The 20,986-nt window shown below is 41.9% G+C and overlaps 1 protein-coding gene and 3 long non-coding RNA genes across 4 annotated transcripts; all 4 read right to left on the minus strand.

Annotated features, from left to right (window-relative positions):
• Position 1: 1 nt before the first annotated feature.
• Positions 2–3,836, minus strand: LOC136426444 (uncharacterized). The gene is made up of 5 exons (XM_066415108.1): positions 3,281–3,836; positions 2,030–2,469; positions 1,374–1,433; positions 683–783; positions 2–236 (listed from the first exon to the last, which is right to left on the minus strand). Exons 2-5 carry the CDS (start codon positions 2,150–2,152, stop codon positions 2–4), a joined length of 519 nt encoding a protein of 172 aa, XP_066271205.1. The 5' UTR covers positions 2,153–2,469; positions 3,281–3,836.
• A 7,707-nt stretch (positions 3,837–11,543) lies between these two features.
• LOC136427095 (uncharacterized) lies at positions 11,544–12,132 on the minus strand. Its single transcript, XR_010754366.1, has 3 exons — positions 12,108–12,132; positions 11,724–11,780; positions 11,544–11,589 (listed from the first exon to the last, which is right to left on the minus strand). It is a non-coding gene; the product is annotated as an uncharacterized lncRNA (long non-coding RNA).
• Positions 12,133–12,402: 270 nt separating this feature from the next.
• On the minus strand, positions 12,403–14,754 carry LOC136426676 (uncharacterized). Its single transcript, XR_010754317.1, has 3 exons — positions 14,680–14,754; positions 13,168–13,252; positions 12,403–12,438 (listed from the first exon to the last, which is right to left on the minus strand). It is a non-coding gene; the product is annotated as an uncharacterized lncRNA (long non-coding RNA).
• A 3,429-nt stretch (positions 14,755–18,183) lies between these two features.
• On the minus strand, positions 18,184–20,711 carry LOC136427135 (uncharacterized). Its single transcript, XR_010754372.1, has 3 exons — positions 19,616–20,711; positions 18,979–19,093; positions 18,184–18,806 (listed from the first exon to the last, which is right to left on the minus strand). It is a non-coding gene; the product is annotated as an uncharacterized lncRNA (long non-coding RNA).
• Between the last annotated feature and the right edge of the window lie 275 nt (positions 20,712–20,986).

A 20,986-nucleotide genomic window follows, 5' to 3' on the forward strand; every position in this document is an offset into this window, starting at 1 on the left:
GTTATATATGAGACGTTATAAGAAGAGAGAGAGAGAGAGAGAGAGAGAGAGAGAGAGAGAGAGAGAGAGAGAGAGAGAGAGAGAGAGAGAGAGAGAGAGAGAGAGAGACATTACCCACCGGGACTGTGGAGATCCCAACGCAGCACAGGATGCAGGATGTGAGGCACAGGGTGAACTCGGCAAGGCCCAGCAGCAGGTGTACGGCTTGGAGCGCAGTGCTGTCATCACACCCGTGCCTGGAAATATTGTTTTTGTTTTATTTTATTGTTTTATTTTCGCACTTAAAAAAAACATACATAAGAAAGAAATACAAAGATAATTAAACAGTGCAAGGCAGGCCAAAAAGCTTCTGCTTATGTAAAGGCCTCCCTTTATCAAATCATGACATTTTGTTCATCAGTTATACAAAAGAAATAAGTTGGATGATATACAAAATGAAGCAATATAGTGATCATGAGAACAATATAATAACTTGATAAATCATACGTGAATATGAATGTAGAGTAAACGAGTAGTGTTAAACAAAGTAAAACAGTGCACTACTATTAAACAAAGTAGATAATACTAATAAACAGTGGACTACTATTAAGCAAAAGAAACGGAAACCATAACCCAACAGACATATCGACTATGCTACAGTACACGTACGCACCGGAAATAGACAGACATCGTGGCCACTTACCAGCTAGTAGTGCAATAACTAGGGATGGCCCAGGCAGAGATTAGCCACTGCACCAGACTAGTCATGGTGGATATGATGGCGAGAGTCAGGAAGGCCGCCATCTATCAGCAAGCAAAAGGGACAGAATTTAAACTACAAAAAGGACATTTAATCAATCAGCTAAGTGATGACCGCGCTCGTTCTTCAACGCAGAAAGTTTCCTTTTGATATTTCTATGGGTTGTTAATGTTTATCCATAAGATGTATCCATGACATGTACCTAGCTCATCTAGGGTTAGGAACGTCCCTCGGATAGGACGTTAAATGGAGCTCCCGTGTTTTGAGAAGAGACACACCCCGCGAACGTTAAAGACCCCACCACACCTTTCGAAAAAAGAGTAGGGGCATGCCCCGGTGTGCGATGGTCCAAACCTTACAGTCCGGTCTGGGATGACATCTTAAAAAAGGTGATAGTTTACCTGTTATGTCAATCCTTCCACAAATGTTGTAAATCAAAATAAATAGATAAGCAACCTTTAACCTAGAGTAACTTTCGCCACGTGTTGCTTCCAGGATTGTTGTGTAATGACATGAACTAAGTAGAATCATTGAAAACAATGTGACTTACAAAATTTCATGTTTCTTACAACAATCAATGGAAGAAGGGGGCTAGTCAAATATTTTCTTTAAAAAAGCTCTTCAGCGTTCTCACCGCGCACTTGTTCGTTGGCTGTTTTCCGCTCTTTAGTCCCAGACAGCCTGTTATGAACACCTGCAAAAGTCATTTTACGCGTCACTACGTAATAGTACCCCGCCTCGAGTTGTATATGGTATCATAAGGCTTGGTCATTTTCTATAACCACCGAATAAATCACCAAGTGAGCGGAGAAAAAGACCAGGCTTCAGTACACCATTACACCGAAGAAAAGGCGAGTCGTTGACGTTGTCATCATACAGCCTATCCATACTATCCCATAGTAACTGTTAATAGATACGAATTTCTCGTATTATTAGATGAACTATATGGGTCATCTGGCTATATAATAATGTCCATTTCGCTGTCACATTTGTGACTCATAAGCTTTAGCAGAGCAGTATGGGGAACTCTGATGGTTAAATTCTTCAGTTCTAATTATCCTCTCCATACTTCTACAAGAGGTCACCCTGAGGTCACGGCTGCTTGAGCAAATCATTTTATTGGTCCTTAGTTGTTGATGCTGTAAAGAACGTTGCCAGGGCAATGCTAGTAAAATGGTCTATGATCGCAGTTATGCAGCAAAAAAAAACTTGCAGTAACGGCAAAGGAATACCAGTACTGCTGTTCTAGAATGTGCAGACTTGACAATTTTCCCGCAGATTCCCACTCACCGTCACTCCGCTCCAGATCGGCGCACGGATTACGCTGAAACCGGAACCCAGAAATTCATCCACGCCGACTATACCAAAAACCTGAGGGGGTGGAGGGGTGGGGTAGAAATAGTCATCGCCCATGTCGCCCAGGGGTGCCAAAGGCTACACAATAAGTGATTACTAACATCCTATACAACACTACATCCAAATTACCTACTAGTCAGTCAGTCCTGGCATCAACACAATCGTAAAAAGAACAACAACTTTTTCAAAGGTTTCTCGAGGAGAACTACCTTAACCTTTTTTAAAATTCAAAACCATCAACGTTTGCTTCGACACGCACACAGCTCTGACAGTAGAGGCCTGACTCACCATACTGAGGAAGCCGAGAACTGCCAGCGCCGCTCCGATCTGGCTCACAACCCGCCCGTTATACTCCCTGCAGCATGACATGGTGGCTGGCGTTGAAAAAAAAAACACAGAAATAGTCAGGAGAAACAACAATAAGCTCGTTCACACTTCAGAGTACGCATGCCTAGCGACGTGGATTGTGGGTGATATGACAAAGCTGAAGGACCCTGACTCGTAAACAGGTCTCGTATGGACCAATGTCTTAATTTGCATAACAATGCTCAGACGTGTCTTGTTTATGTCTCACCTTTGGCGTACTATCAGCACTTCATCGGAACGTACTGCGCCTGCGCGAAACGCTTCAATGTAAGTGCATAGGGCTTCCTTAAAACGTACCATATAAAGTCATGTTCGCATATATAAGGATAATATCCCGTCTATAACTTCCAAGTGTTGTATCAAAAAAGATATCTCATGCAACGGGAAAATCTATGATGCAACGTTTACCAAACATCCAAAGAAATCTGGGTTTTCTGTTGTTTTCTGTTGGATATTTTCCCGTTGTATTGTCACGTGCACCGAATTTCGAATTAGTCTGATTTATACATTTTAACAACCATACCCTCTAACAAGTAATTATTACTTGTTCTGTTTGTGTTGCTATGCTGGTCTACCCAAACTCCTAGCGTGCATATGTTATGGACCCACATGAAATATGGCGGGCACAAACACGAACACTCTGGTAAAAGCGAGCAAATTGTAATATCAAAATTGACAAATCTTCTTCTTATTTCTCCCGTCGTTACGACAGATGAGGGTCCTTCCACCACGCCTCCTCGCCTTTACATTACAAATATGACTTATGAAACAGACCACGCATAGATCTAGTGCTTAGGAATATAATCTTAAGACACATACCTCGAGAAAAGCTTGTACGGTTCCTTGTTCTGAGGCAGCTTTTGTGATCCAAGTCGGAACTAGCAAAAGTGCGTCACCTTTCAAGCACGCCTTGTATTCTACTTCCTCAGTTAAGTCACGTCCGTGAATCTAGCACACCTGTTGTTACAAGTCCTGAAACTCCTGGTATTTCCTCCTTGTATTCTACTTGTCCTTTGTATAAGTTTACGATGACAACAAAATCAAAGTAAAGTGAGATCCGTGAATCTAAAGAGCACAGCTGTTGTTACAAGTCTAGGCCTGAAAGTCCTGGTATTTCCTCCTCGACGCACGACTCAACAGAACAGTGTTTGCGAAGACCCTGGCAAGGTCAGCAGGCCACTGTCATGTCCCCAGGCGATATCCTAAGTTCAAAAGAACTGTTTGTTTAGATGGTCACGCTTCGAGTGTAAAATTCCAATACAGGGGGTAGTCAAGGCTACCTGTTGTTTTCTGACGTCTTAAATTTCATCTCATTTACATGCTGCAACGGTGAGAAGGACGTAGTTGAATCGGGGGTCAAATAGGACCAGAGTGGGGTGGAACTCTACTCACCTGGGGTGAACACAAATTTCTGCCCCACCAGATTTCTGCTTCGCATAGTAGTGCGCGCGTGGAGTTAGAGTTAGGGAAAGGTTTAGGGTTAGGGTTAGCGATTAGAGTTATGGTCGAGTTAGGGTTAGGGTTAGGCCTCCACAGTGCGAGCTCTCCTCCCAAAGTCCGATATACCCTTGGTAAAGGTAGCTGTAAAGGGGCTTTTTTCAGGATATGTTGATATTTTGGAGCGGGGTTTTACAGGTAAGGGTTTCTACCTTATTATTAAGTTGAAAAATCAGACTTTCATCCATGTTTGTGGTGTCTGTAGACCCGCAAAGTTTGCTGTTTTTGTGTGATTATCAGGTGGAGAATGGGTCAAAGGTCAATTTTTGTAAACAAGGGCTGATTCGTAGGGGTGGTGCCGATTAGAAAATTGTAATTATGCTCTAGATTGAAACTTTAGAGGCCTAACAGCCCTGCCAATGCATGTTTGTCATGGACTTAAACTCTGGTAGGTGACTTTTGACAGCCTATTTCTTTCATGATTACCATGTATTAAGATAGGAAGCTTGATTACGATCCTGTGTCCTACGTAGGGGTGTGTTTCCGTACTGCAGTTTCTGTATTTTCCGCTAGAGGGGGATCATGATTATTTCTGCATGACCTGCTATTGGGGTGGAACTCTCCTATATCTGATTGCCAGGTTGATTCTTACTTTCTTTTTCCTTTCTTTCCACCCCTCCATCTTTCCATTCCTTTCAGCAACCGTCCAACATTGTCTTTACCTTAATATATAGTCGACTTCAAGTACCTGTTACACCAGCAAGCTAACAACCGTTTTCAATATCTCAGGTAACTACGAATGACAGCAATAGCTACAACAATAATTAAGTGTACTGTACTGTTAACTTAAGACAGGAAATCGAGATGGTACGAACGTACCGTAAAGGAAGCCGTATATGAACGCATCCATCGACCGTCCCTGAACCGAAAGGGGGGGGGGGGGGCTACGGATTGAAATGTCTAGCACTTGGGACAATGCGTTACAAGTAACTTACAACGTATTTAATGTATTCAATATAGGTCTGCTTTTGTAATTCAATAATTCTGTGTATGTATACTGTTATCGTTAATGTTTAGGACGGACCAAATGTTTTGTGGGGGTAGTGGGAGTGGACTACAACGTGGGATAATGGAACTTGTTCTTGGAGAAAAGTTCCCCAAATAAGGACAGAAAATAAACATGATGACAGATAAAATTGTCATCTTGAATCCCCCCCTACGATTACAGTGGTCCGTTCCTAGAATTTTTTTAATCTTCTGTAAGAGTTTTTATCTATTAACAATCACTGGGTCACTGAGTTGAGATTACACAAGAAGTGTTGAACATGAACTTGAAGACCGGACCGGTGAGGGAAATATGCTGTTCGAAAACTTTAAAATTGCAAATTAACGAAACAAAATGGAAACGCACTCCCCAAGAAAATTCTGGATATCAGGAAAACGATTACAACACAGCCTGGCAGGCGGTATAGCTTCATCTGACCATCTAAAGTACTTGATCATTCATGGCAGGCATCTAAAAACGTACTCTATTCATCATGACAAAAATACGAGAAACTGTATCATATTTAAGTCGGATGCCACATATTGTTGCAATCACGGTCCCGACATGATCTGTAGCATTATCTTTGTGACGTAAGGAAATATTCTGTTACATTGTGTCCAATGTACATGGCTGCAACCGTTATTACACAAGAATAACAAAGACTCAATCAGGAAATTCACTTGTTGATGATTTTCATTTTGCTTTGGTCTAGTTAAGATTAATCCTCATTACCTCTGAGCATGCGGTATTGTTTTTGGTGTTTTCCATTGTCTGTCTCAAGTGTGTATTTGTGCGTGCACTTGTGTGTGTTTCTATATGCTTGTCCCTCTGTAGCTGTGTGTATGTGTTCTTGTAAGTATGTTTGTATATACGTATGTGTGCTTGTATGTATGTTTGTATGTACGTGTGTGTGTAACGGTTTGTGTGTAAGTTAGTGCGTATATGATTTTGTACTTATAGGTTTGTGTGTAAGTTAGTTTGTATATGTTTGTGTATGTTTGTTTGTGTCTGCGTGTGTGTGTGTGTTTGTGTGTTCATGTTTGTCTGTTTTATTTTTTTGTATTTTTTGGGATACGTTGACCTGCTCACTATGGTTTGATTTTCATTTAGATAATGGCGGCCTAAAAGAAAAATAAACTTTTGCCCATTACCCCCTCCCTCTTTTACACCCCCATCATTTTTGTGTGTTTTATTGTCTGTCTGTCTGTGTGTCCTTATGTTCGTCTCTCTGTAGCTGTGTGTATTTGTATGTTTGCTTGTGAGTGTGTTTGTATATATACATATGTATGTGTATGTGTGCTTATTTGTTTGTATGTACGTCTGTGTCTAACCGTTTGTGTGTAAGTTAGTGTGTATATGTTTATGTGTGGGTAAGTTTGTCTATATGATTGTGTTTGTATGTTTGTGTGTGTGTGTGTGTGTAAGTTTGTCTGTGTGTGTGTGTGTGTGTATGTTTGTATACATGTTTGTTCGTTTAATTGTTTATAATCTTTGGCCGTGTTGACCTACTCATTATGGTTTGTTTTTTTTATTTAGAAAATGGCGGCCTAAGAGAAAAATAAACGTTTGTCCTTTACCCCCTTCCCATTTTAAAACCCCTCGCCCATGTCGTTCCTTTGTGATTACATGAAGTCAAACAATTTTAAAAATTATTTCTATTGATTGTGTTCAAACTTTCAGACTAACTATATGAACAAGGACAAAAGGTGAAGATTCCACCAGGATACACAATACTCTATGTACCACACAGACTTCCTGTACTACGGCTTAGATTGGAGACATATTAATCAACAAGAACAAAACGTCAACACACGTGTAAGTCACACATCTTGGTTTATTAACTGCAAATCGACGTTACACAAGCGACATTCCATGAAATTGCAAACGATAAATGTAAGTACTCGCGAACACACAAAAGGAATTCGTTTGTACAAACACAAGCAGAAGAGAGACTGTATTTACCGGCATTACATTGATTACTGGAAGGTTTGAACATGTAAATTACAATGAAAAGTTATGAACGAGATGCCCTGGAGATGGGCTTAAAAGATGGGCTGTGATTGGATGATGAGGCTGGTCACGTGATGCAGTGTTAGCACTGAGGCGTACCAGATGGTGCATAGTCGCGACCTGAAATAAGAAAAAAAAAGAAACAAGAACAATGTGAAAAAAACACTCTGGCGATTCTTGGTTGTAATTGTTATAAGAAAATCAATTATAAGACGGGACTTTGAACTTTTTCCCCGGCATATGTTTTGGCTTCCCCGGATCTTCCTAAAGTTCAAACACACATGTCAGCACTTCTATACATGAGTCACAACATACATGTATATGTGAGGTCGACAGGGGCAGCCATGTCTAGTGTAATCATTTAAGAGTCATACAGGACAATATTTGATCCATTCATTCAACATACCATAGTACTAACCTTAAAGCCTGACTAGGCCTTGGTGCCCTCGCTGACGGCGTGCTTGGCCAGCTCGCCCGGCAGCAGGAGTCGCACGCCGGTCTGGATCTCGCGGTTGCTGAGGGTTCTCTTCTTGTTGTAGCGAACCAGCTTCTCCGCCTCGCCAGCGATGCGCTCGAAGGCGTCGTTGATGAAGGAGTTCATGATGCTCATTGCCTTGCTGGAGATGCCGGTGTCGGGGTGCACCTTATAGATGTAACAACAAAAAAAGTGGCAAAGATCAAAAGCTATTCTACAAAATTGCCACTATCTGAAAGCTATCGCTACTCTCTCTTATACTTACTTGCTACTCTTCTGTTTGTCCTCTAAAGATACACATGGTGCTACAAAGTACCCACTCTTTTCATTGGTAATTTGCACTACAGAATTGCTCTGTGACTACATGTGTATACCTCTTTGACTTATTCTATATATTCTCTAACTGTTCTCTGGCTTATTCTTGAATGAAATTAAGAGTAGAATCAAGCACACCTGGCGATTAAGCAGTCCCTCGAGCTCCATGTCAGGGGCGTACTGTGGAATCAGTCAGAAAAAGTTACCATTTACACAAACAATATTTAATGTGAAGATGTTGGCGGTAGCTAGATTATGTCAATTGAAAATTATACATTAACATTATTCATACCCCTTGCCAATATGATGTTTTGGTGTATTCTTAAGACTGAAATGTACTGTGTGATTTGGACAATCTTTAAATCCAAACCCACAAATGCTAAACATTTCCTTGGCTGATGGTCTAGCTGAGGAACATTTTTCTCTACTTAATTTCATGCATCAAACAGACTTATCGAAACATTCATAACAACACAATTTCGTGTATTAAACAAAATTTGTATAAATGATTTACGTCGGGGGTCTAAACTACGTCAGGGCCTCAAAATGCAGTGCAGCGTTACCTTTTAAATTACTAATCATTTAAAGAGAGAGTCACACTTACATCAGAACCATAAGTTTTCGGCAGGGCTGCCATGTCAAGCATCCACTGTGTATAGAAAGTCAGAAAATTTCAGAATAACAATAACAAAATCCGCTCCAGACAAATATTAAACTAGTACCAGCATTCTACAAAACTGCCATGATATTACATGATATCCAGCAGTCTGTAGTGTGTGCTCCATAGAATGAACTGGGATGTGACACCGCACAAAACAGTGAAGCGTTACTGATTTAATAAAGAGTCACACTTACACCATCACCAAGTTGTTCTGCCACCATCATGCCGAGGATCGCCATCATCGCCGCGCGACCCTGCAAAATATTCAAACCACAAATGTTCAACATTTCTATGAATAATTATCTTGCTGGGGAACACCCACTCATGTTTGTGTATCAAACGATTTTTTAAAGGCTTTAACAAAAGAATCACACTTACATTGTTTAGTTCCACATTCAGACCAGAAGCATCTCTGCTGTCCAGAACCTCGCCGAAGTCCCATGTTTTGGTGAAACGGTCGATTTCCTATAGAAACAATCAGAAAACGTTGATGAAACAGCAACAAACGTCCACTCGTAACACCACACAAGACAGTTGAACATTTCCATGCATTTTTGTCTTGCTGGGAACACCCACTGAAGTTTGTATATCAAACAATTTTTTCGTGATCTAACAAAACAATCACACCTACATTGTTCAGTTCCGTCAGTTGAGCTTTTTCCTTGTCTCAAAATTGAAAGAATCCATCGGATATACTCTACCATTGCTTATACAAGCCCTACAATAAGCTGAAACCAGAAATGGTCCATTGTCTTGCCTATGTCTGTATTTGATTTGATTTGATTTGTATCAAACGAACAAACCTTTACTAATAGTTCAACAAATGAGTCGCATTTACGCCTGATTTCAATTCATTGACCGCTCTGAGGTTGTCGTCGAAAGTCTATAGAAATAGTCATTATTTCAAATTGTTTAGAATATAATCACTCAAGACAAATATGAAAGTACTGTAAATGCAGAAATGTTTGCGGTGGTTTTATGTTCGTGGTTTTCGCGTGACCGTTTTACCGCAATCTTAAAACAACCTGAAAACCACTAGATACTGATGCATTATGTGACTATAGCATTGCCGTGAACTTAAAACCACAGCGAACACTCCATTTCCCTCCTAGCGCGAAATATAAACCACGCGAAGTTAAGTGCATTTACAGTACACCACAAAGATGAAAGTGTCTCCCAGAAGCCGTGATATTACATGATAAAGCGTTACAACATGCTGATGCATAGATTAACCTGGAGTGTAACAACACACAGAATATGATGATATAAAACTAATATTCACAAACGTAACGCACAGAACAGGGATTAGTGCTGGGACAAGAGATTTGACAGACCGCTCAACGAATGTCGTGGAAAAAGAACGAATCGTTCGAACATTCTTCGTACTTTTTTGTAGTTTAGATCATACTTAGAACTACGTCGTGTATCATATTCCAATTATCAAATCAAGTGTTACACAAATCTTCCAACGTTTGGTTGCAGCGAGAGCGCAGCGAGATCGCATCGAGAGCGCAGGGAGAGCGCATCGAGAGCGCAGGGAGAGCGCAGCGAGAGCGCAGGGAGAGCGCAGCGAGAGCGCAGGGCGATCGCCGTCTAGTGAAATGTGGGCTTTAAAGAATCTTCAAACAGCACATGTTCAATATTTCCCTAAGATTATTGTCTTGCTGAGAGATATCAATCCACACTCAAGTTCAACAAACAATTAGAAAACGGGCAAACAGACTGACAATGTAAAGAACAACAGCAACAACAGAAGTCCACCAAGACACAAAGATGAAACTATTCCACGTAACTGCCATGATATAACATGATAACTCTGACGTCTGTGTTCCAATAGAACAAACTGGGGGGTAACAACAGATGAAATAGTCCAACGTTACCTTGCCTAATGATCTAAAATATCATCTAATGAAAGAGTTAAGCTTACCGCTTCTTTTTGCACGAGGAGGCCGAGACACGCCAACATAGCGATGCGGGCCTGCAAAATGTTCAAACCACAAATGTTGAACATTGCCATAAATAATTTTCCACTCAATTTGTGTATCAAACAAACAAATGGACATTTACAAAGGACTTAACAAAAGAGTCACATACACTAACATGCTTTAATTCCGCCTCCCTCAGACGCAGATCATAAGTGCTGGCCATGTTTTTGAAGTCATCGAAGGCCTATAGAAACAGTCAAAAATTTTAAGAAGAACAACAACAAAGATCCACTCTAGGACTGCCATGATATTACATGAAACACATCAGTATTCAGTGCGGGTTCCTACAGAATAAACAGGAATGTAACATTGTTTCATGTTCTTCTTGGTATTTTGAATAAAACTTCATATTCAAATTATCGAATAAAGTGTTATACAAATCCTCCCTAATTTTGGTGGCAGCGAGATCGCAGCGAGATCGCAGCGAGATCGCAGCGAGATCGCAGCGAGATCGCAGCGAGAACGCAGGGCGATCGCCATCAATCCACACTCAAGTTCAACAAACAATAAGATAACAAGCAAACAGAGTGACAATGTAAAGAACAACAGCAACAACAGAAGTCCACCAAGAGACAAAGATTGAAGTATTCCACAAAACTGCCATGATATAACATGATAACTCTGACGTCTGTGTTCCAATAACAGACTGGAGTGTAAAACAGATGAAATAGTCTACCGTTACCTTGCCTAATGATCTAAAATATCATCTAATGAAAGAGTTAAGCTTACCGCTTTTTCTTCCACGAGGAAGCCGAGCACCGCTAACATAGCAAAGCGGCCCTGCAAAATGTTCAAACCACAAATGTTGAACATTGTCATAAATAATTCTCCACTCAATTTGTGTATCAAACAAACAAATGGACATTTACAAAGGACTTAACAAAAGAGTCACATACACTTACATGTTTTAATTCCGCCTCCCTCAGACGCAGATCATAAGTGCTGGCCATGTTTTTGAAGTCATCGAAGGCCTATAGAAACAGTCAAAAATTTTAAGAAGAACAACAACAAAGATCCACTCAAGGACTGCCATGATATTACATGAAACACATCAGTATTTAGTGAGTGTTCCTACAGAATAAACAGGAATGTAACACCACACAAAATAGTCTAACGTTACCTTTACTAATGATCTAATGAAATAGTCACACTTACCTCATCAGACTTTAGCCCCGCGATGTCCTTCTCCAATTGCTCGCCCTGCAAAATGTTCAAACCACAAAAGTTCAACATGCCATGAATTATTGACATGCTGAGGAAGTTCACTCCATTTCGGAAAACACAGAGCAGTCTAACGTTACCTACTAATGATTTAATGAAATAGTCACACTTACCTCAAACCGTTCTTTAACACGGGCCGCGATCTCCTTCTCTGCATGTTCTCGCATGCCCTGAAAAATGTTCAAACCACAAAAGTTCAACATTTCCATCAATGATTGCCTTACTGAGGGAACTTCTTCTTCAGTCAATTTTATGTATCGAACAAAGAAACATACATACATACATACAAACATACATACATACATACATACATACATATATAAATACACACAAACATACATACATACATACAAATATTCCTAAATACATACATATATACATATATACACATATACATACATTTACATACACGTACATACATAAACACACACACACACACACACACACAAACACAAACAAAAATAGTTTGAAGTCTAAACTAAAAGAGACACACTTACAGATGGCGGCCCCTGCTTTTGTTCCTGCAAAATGGTCAAAACCACAAATTTTCAACACTTCCATGAACGATATTACAGTATCACTGTACGGGCAATTTCATGTTCTAAACAATCCATTAATCAATCAATCAATCAAACACACAATCATCAATCAACAAATCAATCAATCGATCAAACAAGAATGAAAGTTTTTTTTAAATCTAAATACAATCAAACATCCATTAAATTTCAAAATAGTTTTATACACTACTTTAAATGTATTAAGCTGATTGGAACACCAAGCAATGGAAACCTACCGATGCCAGCTTGTCAAGAAGGACCTTAGCTTCCCCTAAAATAACAACAGGATTACATATCAACGTACACCCACTAACAAAGCGGCAAGGATCACAACACAAATACACATTTTTTTTCATATCTAAAAACTGAAAATAAGCATACTGAACGTTTCTGATTTCCCTCTTAAAACGTCTTGAACTCTTGATAGAAAAATTGCGTGCTTCGAGTCAAACTGTTTCGGCATCATGAAATTGTGTGAGATTCCAACATGTTCCCACCGTTGAATAAAGCCATGTCTTACTAATTGCTCACACCTTAGCTACCTAACCTCAAATTTAAATCTAAATTGAAACTTAACACATTATCAATCGTCATCATAAAAGTACCATGAACTAACGACAGGGAAAATGTCAAATTGTTAAGGACAAAAATGCCTATATTTTATATCTAACCGTGCACTAAACAACTGCAAAAGAAGTGACCTATTCAAATAAGCCACCAAGATACATGCTAATTTCTCCACATTTTCCCACGATAACAGAACGACATTCCTCCTCTTAAAATCACAGAAAAAATCGAGCCTCTCGCCCTCCACTGCATTAAACAGAGAAAAAAACTAACAAACTTAGATTTGGAACATTAGCAAATAAAATGTGTAGAAACATCTCCCACACTGTCATCATTTCGCAATGATATGACTCAGATTCATTTTGTTCTTTGCAAAAAGCCTTCAGGCAAGAATTTGTTTATATCAAAGAAGAATCTTAAATCAACAGCTCACCTTCAGCGACGAAAGCCGCGAGCAGCACGACAGAAAGCGCAATGATGTGACGGATCGCCATGATGACTCAAAGTTGTCTCCGAACCTGTAAGAAGACGATACATCAGAACCTGGTATAATTGTAAAGATTTCTACTTTACAGCCTCTGGTGGTGTTACGTTGTTTTTCAGTCAAAACAGACCCCGATAAATCGACTCTGTCTCCGTTCAGACCCCGTGTACTCGGCCCTATCCCTACACAAACCCCGTTTACTCGGCCCTATCCCCACACAGACCCCGTTTACTCGGCCCTGTCTCCGGTCAGACCCCGTTTACTCGGCCCTGTCCCCGCCCAGACCCCGTTTACTCGGCCCTGTCCCCGTTCAGACCCCGTTTACCCGGCCCTGTCCCCACACAGACCCCCTTTAGTCGGCCCTGTCTCCGATCAGACCCCGTTTACATGGCCCTGTCCCTACACAGACCGCGTTTACAGGGCCCTGTTCCCGTTCAGACCCCATGTACTCGGCCCTATCCCCACACAAACCCCGTTTACTCGGCCCTATCCCCACACAAACCCCGTTTAGTCGGCCCTGTCCCCGCCCAGACCCCGTTTACACGGCCCTGTCCCCGCCCAGACCCCGTTTACTCGGCCCTGTCTCCGTTCAGACCCCGTTTACTCGGCTCTGTCTCCGGTCAGACCCCGTTTACTCGGCCCTATCCCCACACAAACCCCGTTTAGTCGGCCCTGTCCCCGCCCAGACCCCGTTTACTCGGCCCTGTCCCCGCCCAGACCCGGTTTACTCGGCCCTGTCTCCGCCCAGACCCCGTTTACTCGGCCCTGTCCCCGCCCAGACCCCGTTTAGTCGGCCCTGTCCCCGCCCAGACCCCGTTTAGTCGGCCCTGTCCCCGCCCAGACCCCGTTTACTCGGCCCTGTCCCCGCCCAGACCCCGTTTACTCGGCCCTGTCCCCGCCCAGACCCCGTTTACTCGGACCTGTCTCCGCCCAGACCCCGTTTACTCGGCCCTGTCCCCGCCCAGACCCCGTTTACTCGGCCCTGTCCCCGCCCAGACCCGGTTTACTCGGCCCTGTCTCCGTTCAGACCCCGTTTACTCGGCTCTGTCTTCGGTCAGACCCCGTTTACTCGGCCCTATCCCCACACAAACCCCGTTTAGTCGGCCCTGTCCCCGCCCAGACCCCGTTTACTCGGCCCTGTCCCCGCCCAGACCCCGTTTACTCGGCCCTGTCCCCGCCCAGACCCCGTTTACTCGGCCCTGTCCCCGCCCAGACCCCGTTTACTCGGCCCTGTCCCCGCCCAGACCCCGTTTAGTCGGCCCTGTCCCCGCCCAGACCCCGTTTACTCGGCCCTGTCCCCGTTCAGACCCCGTGCACTCGGCCCTGTCCCTACACAGACCCCGTTTACTCGGCCCTGTCCCCGTTCAGACCCGGTTACTCGACGATGTCCCCCATCACCCCGGCCCCTACCCCGATCAGAACCCGAATAAAACACAGCTGCTAAGAAGAATCGGTACTCACCACTGTAGATAGATGTCCGATGAATTTTGGTCTCGACTGGTCTCGACTGGTCTCGACTTCTCTCCGGTCTCGAACTGATACAGGAGCGGACTGCGCAGCTCCGTTTGCTGATGTGGCACATTCCATTCTTACATACAGAATAGGGGCGTGAAATGTTTTCAATTTTTTTATACATGCGACAATAAGTGTTCATACTTCATATTTTTCTATTAGTAAAGATATTGCATTACCAAGCTATTCTCACTAATTTGCGATAATGCGTGCTTAAATATTTCAGGGCATGGTTCATGACAATTTTGGAGTCATCCCTCAGCAACAAATGGTTGCTCCCTGTCATGACTCACATTTTACAAAACGTGCGAGCTACAGGTTGAAGGAGTAGATATGAAAACACAGTTTGACTTCAATCCCCGTGAGAAATTTATTCCAAAATTATCCCTACCGGTGATGATGCAAGAGGATCCTTATAATTACGAAACTGGTAAGATTCTGACCGCTAGGTTATTGACACATGGAAAGCCAAAATCTAAACGTAATTACAGATCACTATTGTCCAATATAGAACCCATCTAATAAACCATGTAAAAACTATATCTTATAAGGATATATGTCTATGGATCAACTGGGGCTGTATATGTTTATCAGGACTTCATTCACGTCGTCTGTGTCTAACATATGTATTATGTGTTTTTTTAACCATACCTCTTCCCTGATGACCTCAATAAAAAGCGGACTACGGGCTGATTTTTTTCATATGATAAAATGTAGATAAATAGAGGCTGACATAAATAAGATTGATGACTTTTAACTGCTAATAAACGCAATGTCGCAAAAGCCAGATCACTCAGTAAATGTGGTGGACAAAGTTTGAATACTGTAATCCACTTCAATCTTCTCGGTAGCAAAATTTCACGGTGTAAGGAAAATGGACACTAAACTTTAACTTCACGGTGGTCGCAAGTGATTTACAGAACTAGAACGGATGTGGAATGGAGTCTTAACAATGACAACAGGTAGTTTTCATGGTGATGATAAGTTCACGGTACAGAGGTGACTGTGAAAGCAGTGGACATAAAGTTACAGTGAAAGAAACAAGAATTACAGTATGCAAAATTGATTATGGACGATTGTTGACTTCTATCTGGTATTGCTGCATGCATGACTGTTGTTATGCAGAAAAAAATCTACATGTATTTTTTTAATTCTAAATTTCTAAATGAACATTTTTTTGAATGAACGTTTAATTTTTTTTGAATGAACAATTTTTTGATGAACGAATTTCTTTAATGAACAAACACAATGTCACAGAAACTAGACCAGTGGTCACCGAAAATGGCGGGCGAAATTGAAATATTCTACCCCGCGAATCTTAACGTTCCATTTTGTTAAATTCTTTCTGGTATTTCTACATGACTGTTGACAATGCAGGAACATTCCTTGTGGGTTGTTTTTTCAGACGTGGTAACGAGAGGGGAGGGGTGGTGTCACGTGATCCATACGTCGTGTGTTTTTCGTTGGCTTTTGGTTATGTTAGAATGGATGTGAGAACGTTTCGAGCTATTATCTGGACACGTATTAAAGATATTTCAGTTATTTCGGAGGTGTTATCATGTCCTTTTGGCATAAGTGGTGTTGGTAACGGATGCTCTCGGTCGGTACTGTAGTCTAAGGTGGGAGGGGGGCAGCACAGAGAAGCCATATCCTCTACGTGCTAGCCCTGACTGCCCAAAGTAGATGTAAGGGTTCGGGTTGGTCCCGGTGTTGTACGCGTGTTTAATGTTGCTGTTGTTGTTGTTTTGCAACATTTTGTACGTCTTACTGCAACTTTTTTGTCTAATTCGGAGGGCGAAATCCTGGTGACAATTCCATCTTCTGTCTTTAGCTTTCGAGTTAGAATGGCAGCGTTGACCTTCCACATGTTGTACCCAAACAAACTTGTGAAACCTGAGAAATCCAGATTGGTAGTAGGGAAAAGGCTTGAAGTTCGAAATGTAGCTACAAGTGTTTTAGGTGATTGTTTTTCATTGCTTAATGTTGCAATGGAAAATTAATGTCGTGGTTCCTCCCCTGTTCAAGCATGCCACGCGCGGACAACTGCCCTGTTTTTGTTTCACTGTTTATGTTGTCGGTTACCCAAGGCTCGTTGGGAACACCCTTTGACAGCGATGGGGTACTTCAGTTGTGTTTTAGGTGTAAAGATTACCTCACATTTTCCCATACACAGCCCCCCAACTGGCGCCAGTATTGTACAGAATGTTCTCGATCCGTCTTCTAATTATTGCAGAAATGGTGATGACGAAAGATGTTTTCTTACAAAACTGCTACTGACACGCACAAATTACATACAGATTCTGACCGCTAGGTTATCGACATAGAATGCCAAAGTTCTAAACATAATTACAAATCAGTGTTTTCAAATATACGAACCAATATTTATCGTTTTTTTTTGCAACTACAATGTACATGCCCGAAGGCTATTCGCAAATACATGTATTAATGAATCAAGATAATACACTAACTAAAGATACTAATATACTAAAGATGATAAACTATTACAAAGTAAGCTACGTCTGTTGGGTTTGACTTCTTCGTTGGAGGCAGTGGAAGACGAAATGACCCGCCTGTTCCATAGCATGTGCGTTATTTGATTGTTTATAGTAGAATTGCCCTCTTTGTTACGATGGGAAAGCAAGAATATATGAAAACAGAAAATGCACCGAATAGGACTTGCATTTGCTTCCTGATATTATATGAGTGCGCACTGCACGAAATGGCCTCGTTTCCCGGCGTATACGTACCGGGATTTTTCTGTATTTTTGTCGGATACTGACGGATACTGACGGATACATGCGGATTCGTGTAAGGTATCCGACTATTTCCGCACCGGTATATGGAATATTTCCTGAAGAATCCGAAAGTAAGGGATTTTCGACGAATACGGAGCCGTACACTGTACGGAAATGCCACCGATCCTGACGGATACAAACAGGAATTTTTCTGTATTTTTGGCGGATACTGACGGATACATGCGGATTCGTGTAACGTATCCGACTATTTCCGCACCGGTATATGGAATATTTCCTGAAGAATCCGAAAGTAAGGGATTTTCGACGAATACGGAGCCGTACACTGTACGGAAATGCCACCGATCCTGACGGATACGAACAGGAATTTTTCTGTATTTTTGGCGGATACTGACGGATACATGCGGATTCGTGTAACGTATCCGACTATTTCCGCACCGGTATATGGAATATTTCCTGAAGAATCCGAAAGTAAGGGATTTTCGACGAATACGGAGCCGTACACTGTACGGAAATGCCACAGATACTGACGGATGCGTACAGGGATTTTTCTGTATTTTGAAGAAAATGGTGAATACTGACGGATACAGGTGGACCCAACAACGAATCCGTAACGGATCCGACTAAGTGCTTCCATTCCTAATTTAACTATACCCAAAACATCATTTTGAATGACAGGAAGTTTGGGAAAGCCTGTATGTAACATATGTATCATTTCATATCTCAACATAATGTATTTCTAAGTTCAAAAACTATCAAATACAATACAATACGGAAGTACTATGTGGCTAAATGATCCATTTCATTTGAGACAGGCTGAGGGACATCCACATACTCAAAGCACCACTGCATATGCAGGTTAATGTCGGTAAATTGGGGTTGTGCAAGCACAATGTTCTGAAAAATTATGAAATGTATTACAATTAACACCATCACAACATTGTGGTAATATTTACTACTGTATAGTGCCCTTGGACCAAAATCATCTACATGTTCTAAATATTCCACTAAAGTAGTAAAAGACTTATTTGTGGCCAGCTCTTCGTCTAAAAGCCATCAGATACAATTATTTCAAATACAGAGGTTGAAAATAGAAAGTAACATTATACTGTCTGAAGAACTCCCATGATGACACACCACATTTTAAACGTAAGTAGCATATGACGTGGAACTGCATGTGTGTATAATCGTCCTCTCCCCATTCTCTGACTACATCTGAGTTCACTTCTTCCATGCACTCTTGGTAAGGGACAGGCAAGGCTGATTTCTTCTGTATCTGCATGTTGGACTCAGCTTGGAGTCCATCTTGTGATGAACCAGTTCCTATATGATAAAACCAAATGATGAATAAATATCAATTCACGTATTTAAGGAACATGTCACATGATTTTGACATGGGCTTTGTTTCATCACAGCAGCTACAAAAAACACGGGACAATGGATATCCATCATGCCTCTCTCAGCTAACATTGAAGTGTACCGATGATGGACTTACCAAAGGAGCCTGAGGTACTCAGCAGCTGAGCATCTGACAGTTGATTGCTTTGTTCCCAGCCAAGGTCCTCACAATATGTGCTGCATTTGTGAAGGAAGTATCTGCCGATGCTGTACTGGATATATATATATAAATGTAAACAATGACAAATATTAAACATATCACATACTCGCATGTGTAAAAAAATGAATCTGGGCATCGTTGAATTGACTACGTAAAACTTACATCTATAACTTGAATATGATATTGATCAAACATGCACAGCTATAACTGAATGAAATAATCACTGAGGCACACTACTGCCTCCTTATAAGTTCTAGTTCACTATCCACAAACTGTGGGATCTTTGTGGGACAAATACTTATGACATTTTCTTCCCTTCCATATCTTTAATTATCTTTCCCTCCACTGCTTGCTATTTTGTATCTGAAACGTTAACCAGACACACATGTCTGATGACCATTGGCAAGAATGAACAAATTGAAATTTTAAATTTCCTAGATCCTAACGCCGTAAAAGGGCAGGTCGGCTGGAGAATTCTTATGGTCATGCGAATGCGATGATATGTCAAGCCACAATAGGAGGATAACTGACGTCAAAACTAGTTAGAAACGGGAATTTTTCAATTTGTACTTACCAAAGGGCAGTCCCTCAAAATGATGAATCAACTCCCTACCAGCGTTTACAAGGGGGGAGGGGGGCGACGAATATTGCATGCACGAAGAAGACAACGTCGCAATTCCGTGCGTTTGAGTTTACACCGAATTCCCTTCGACTCTCAAGTCACTCAAAAATCACTGGTCGACCATGGTAGACTCTGGCGATGCCATGTTAAGCACAGAAGGTGATGAAACGCCGTTCTTGTCTGTGCTGTTAACCGAAAGAAAACCGTTAACGTTTGTCGCGCCCAGAAGTGTCTTGTGGGTAATTTGGATATCCGACACGAATCCGTGTTCCGTACACGTCAGGATCCGAGACAGCTCATGACTTCTAACATATTGGCAAATCTGAACTTCTAACATATTGGCAAATACATAAAAAATTGAAAGATCCGAGTAGATATTGTATCTGTACCCGAAACGTATCCAGACGTATACGGCATCAGAATTGCTGGATCTGAGGTGTTCCTGGTATTTGTCCGAATTTGCTCGGAAACGTTCCGTATCTGTACCCGAAACATATGAAGGATCCAGACGTATACGGCGCGGGAATTGTCGGATCTGAGGTGCATCGGATCCAATCGGAAACGTTCCGTATCTGCTATGATGCGCAATTCCGGATCTGTTGGATTCGTCAGGATCTGAGATCATGCCGCGTGCCGTGCAGTGTGTATTTGTTGGTCAGGATCCGAAGCAACTACCGACAAACAATCCGAACATCTCTGCCATATTGACAAATATCTAGAAACGAAGGATCCGCGCAAATATCCTCAGGTATCCGACGCGCATCACGGATCCAGACGTATACGGCGTCGGAATTGCCGGATCTGAGGTGTACCTGGTAATTGTCTGAATTTGCTCGGAAACGTTCCGTATCTGTACCCGAAACGTATGAAGGATCCAGACGTATACGGCGCCGGAATTGTCTGATCTGAGGTGCATCGGATCCAATCGGAAACGTTCCGTATCTGCTATGATGCGCAATTCCGGATCTGCTGGATTCGTCAGGAAATGAGATCATGCCGTGCCGTGTGTATTTATTCGTCAGGATCCGAAGCAATTGCCGACATACAAACAATCCGAACATTCCAAATATCAAAAAACGAGGGATCCGCGCAAATATTTTCGGGTATCCGAGGCGCATCACGAATCCAGAAGAATACGGCGTCGGAATTGGTCGGATCTGCGGGCACTTCAGTATCCGAGCAGTGAACTGGGATTTTTCCGGATTCGCTCGGAAACGCCATGAGGCCCGATTCCGGATACGTCGGATCCGTCAGGATACGTGGCCATTTCGTGCAGTGGCGTACCGACAAAAAAGAAAAACTGTTCACATTTCTTGAGGGATG

The sequence above is a fragment of the Branchiostoma lanceolatum genome, chromosome 2, assembly GCF_035083965.1.
Source record: "Branchiostoma lanceolatum isolate klBraLanc5 chromosome 2, klBraLanc5.hap2, whole genome shotgun sequence".
NCBI lineage: Eukaryota > Metazoa > Chordata > Leptocardii > Amphioxiformes > Branchiostomatidae > Branchiostoma > Branchiostoma lanceolatum.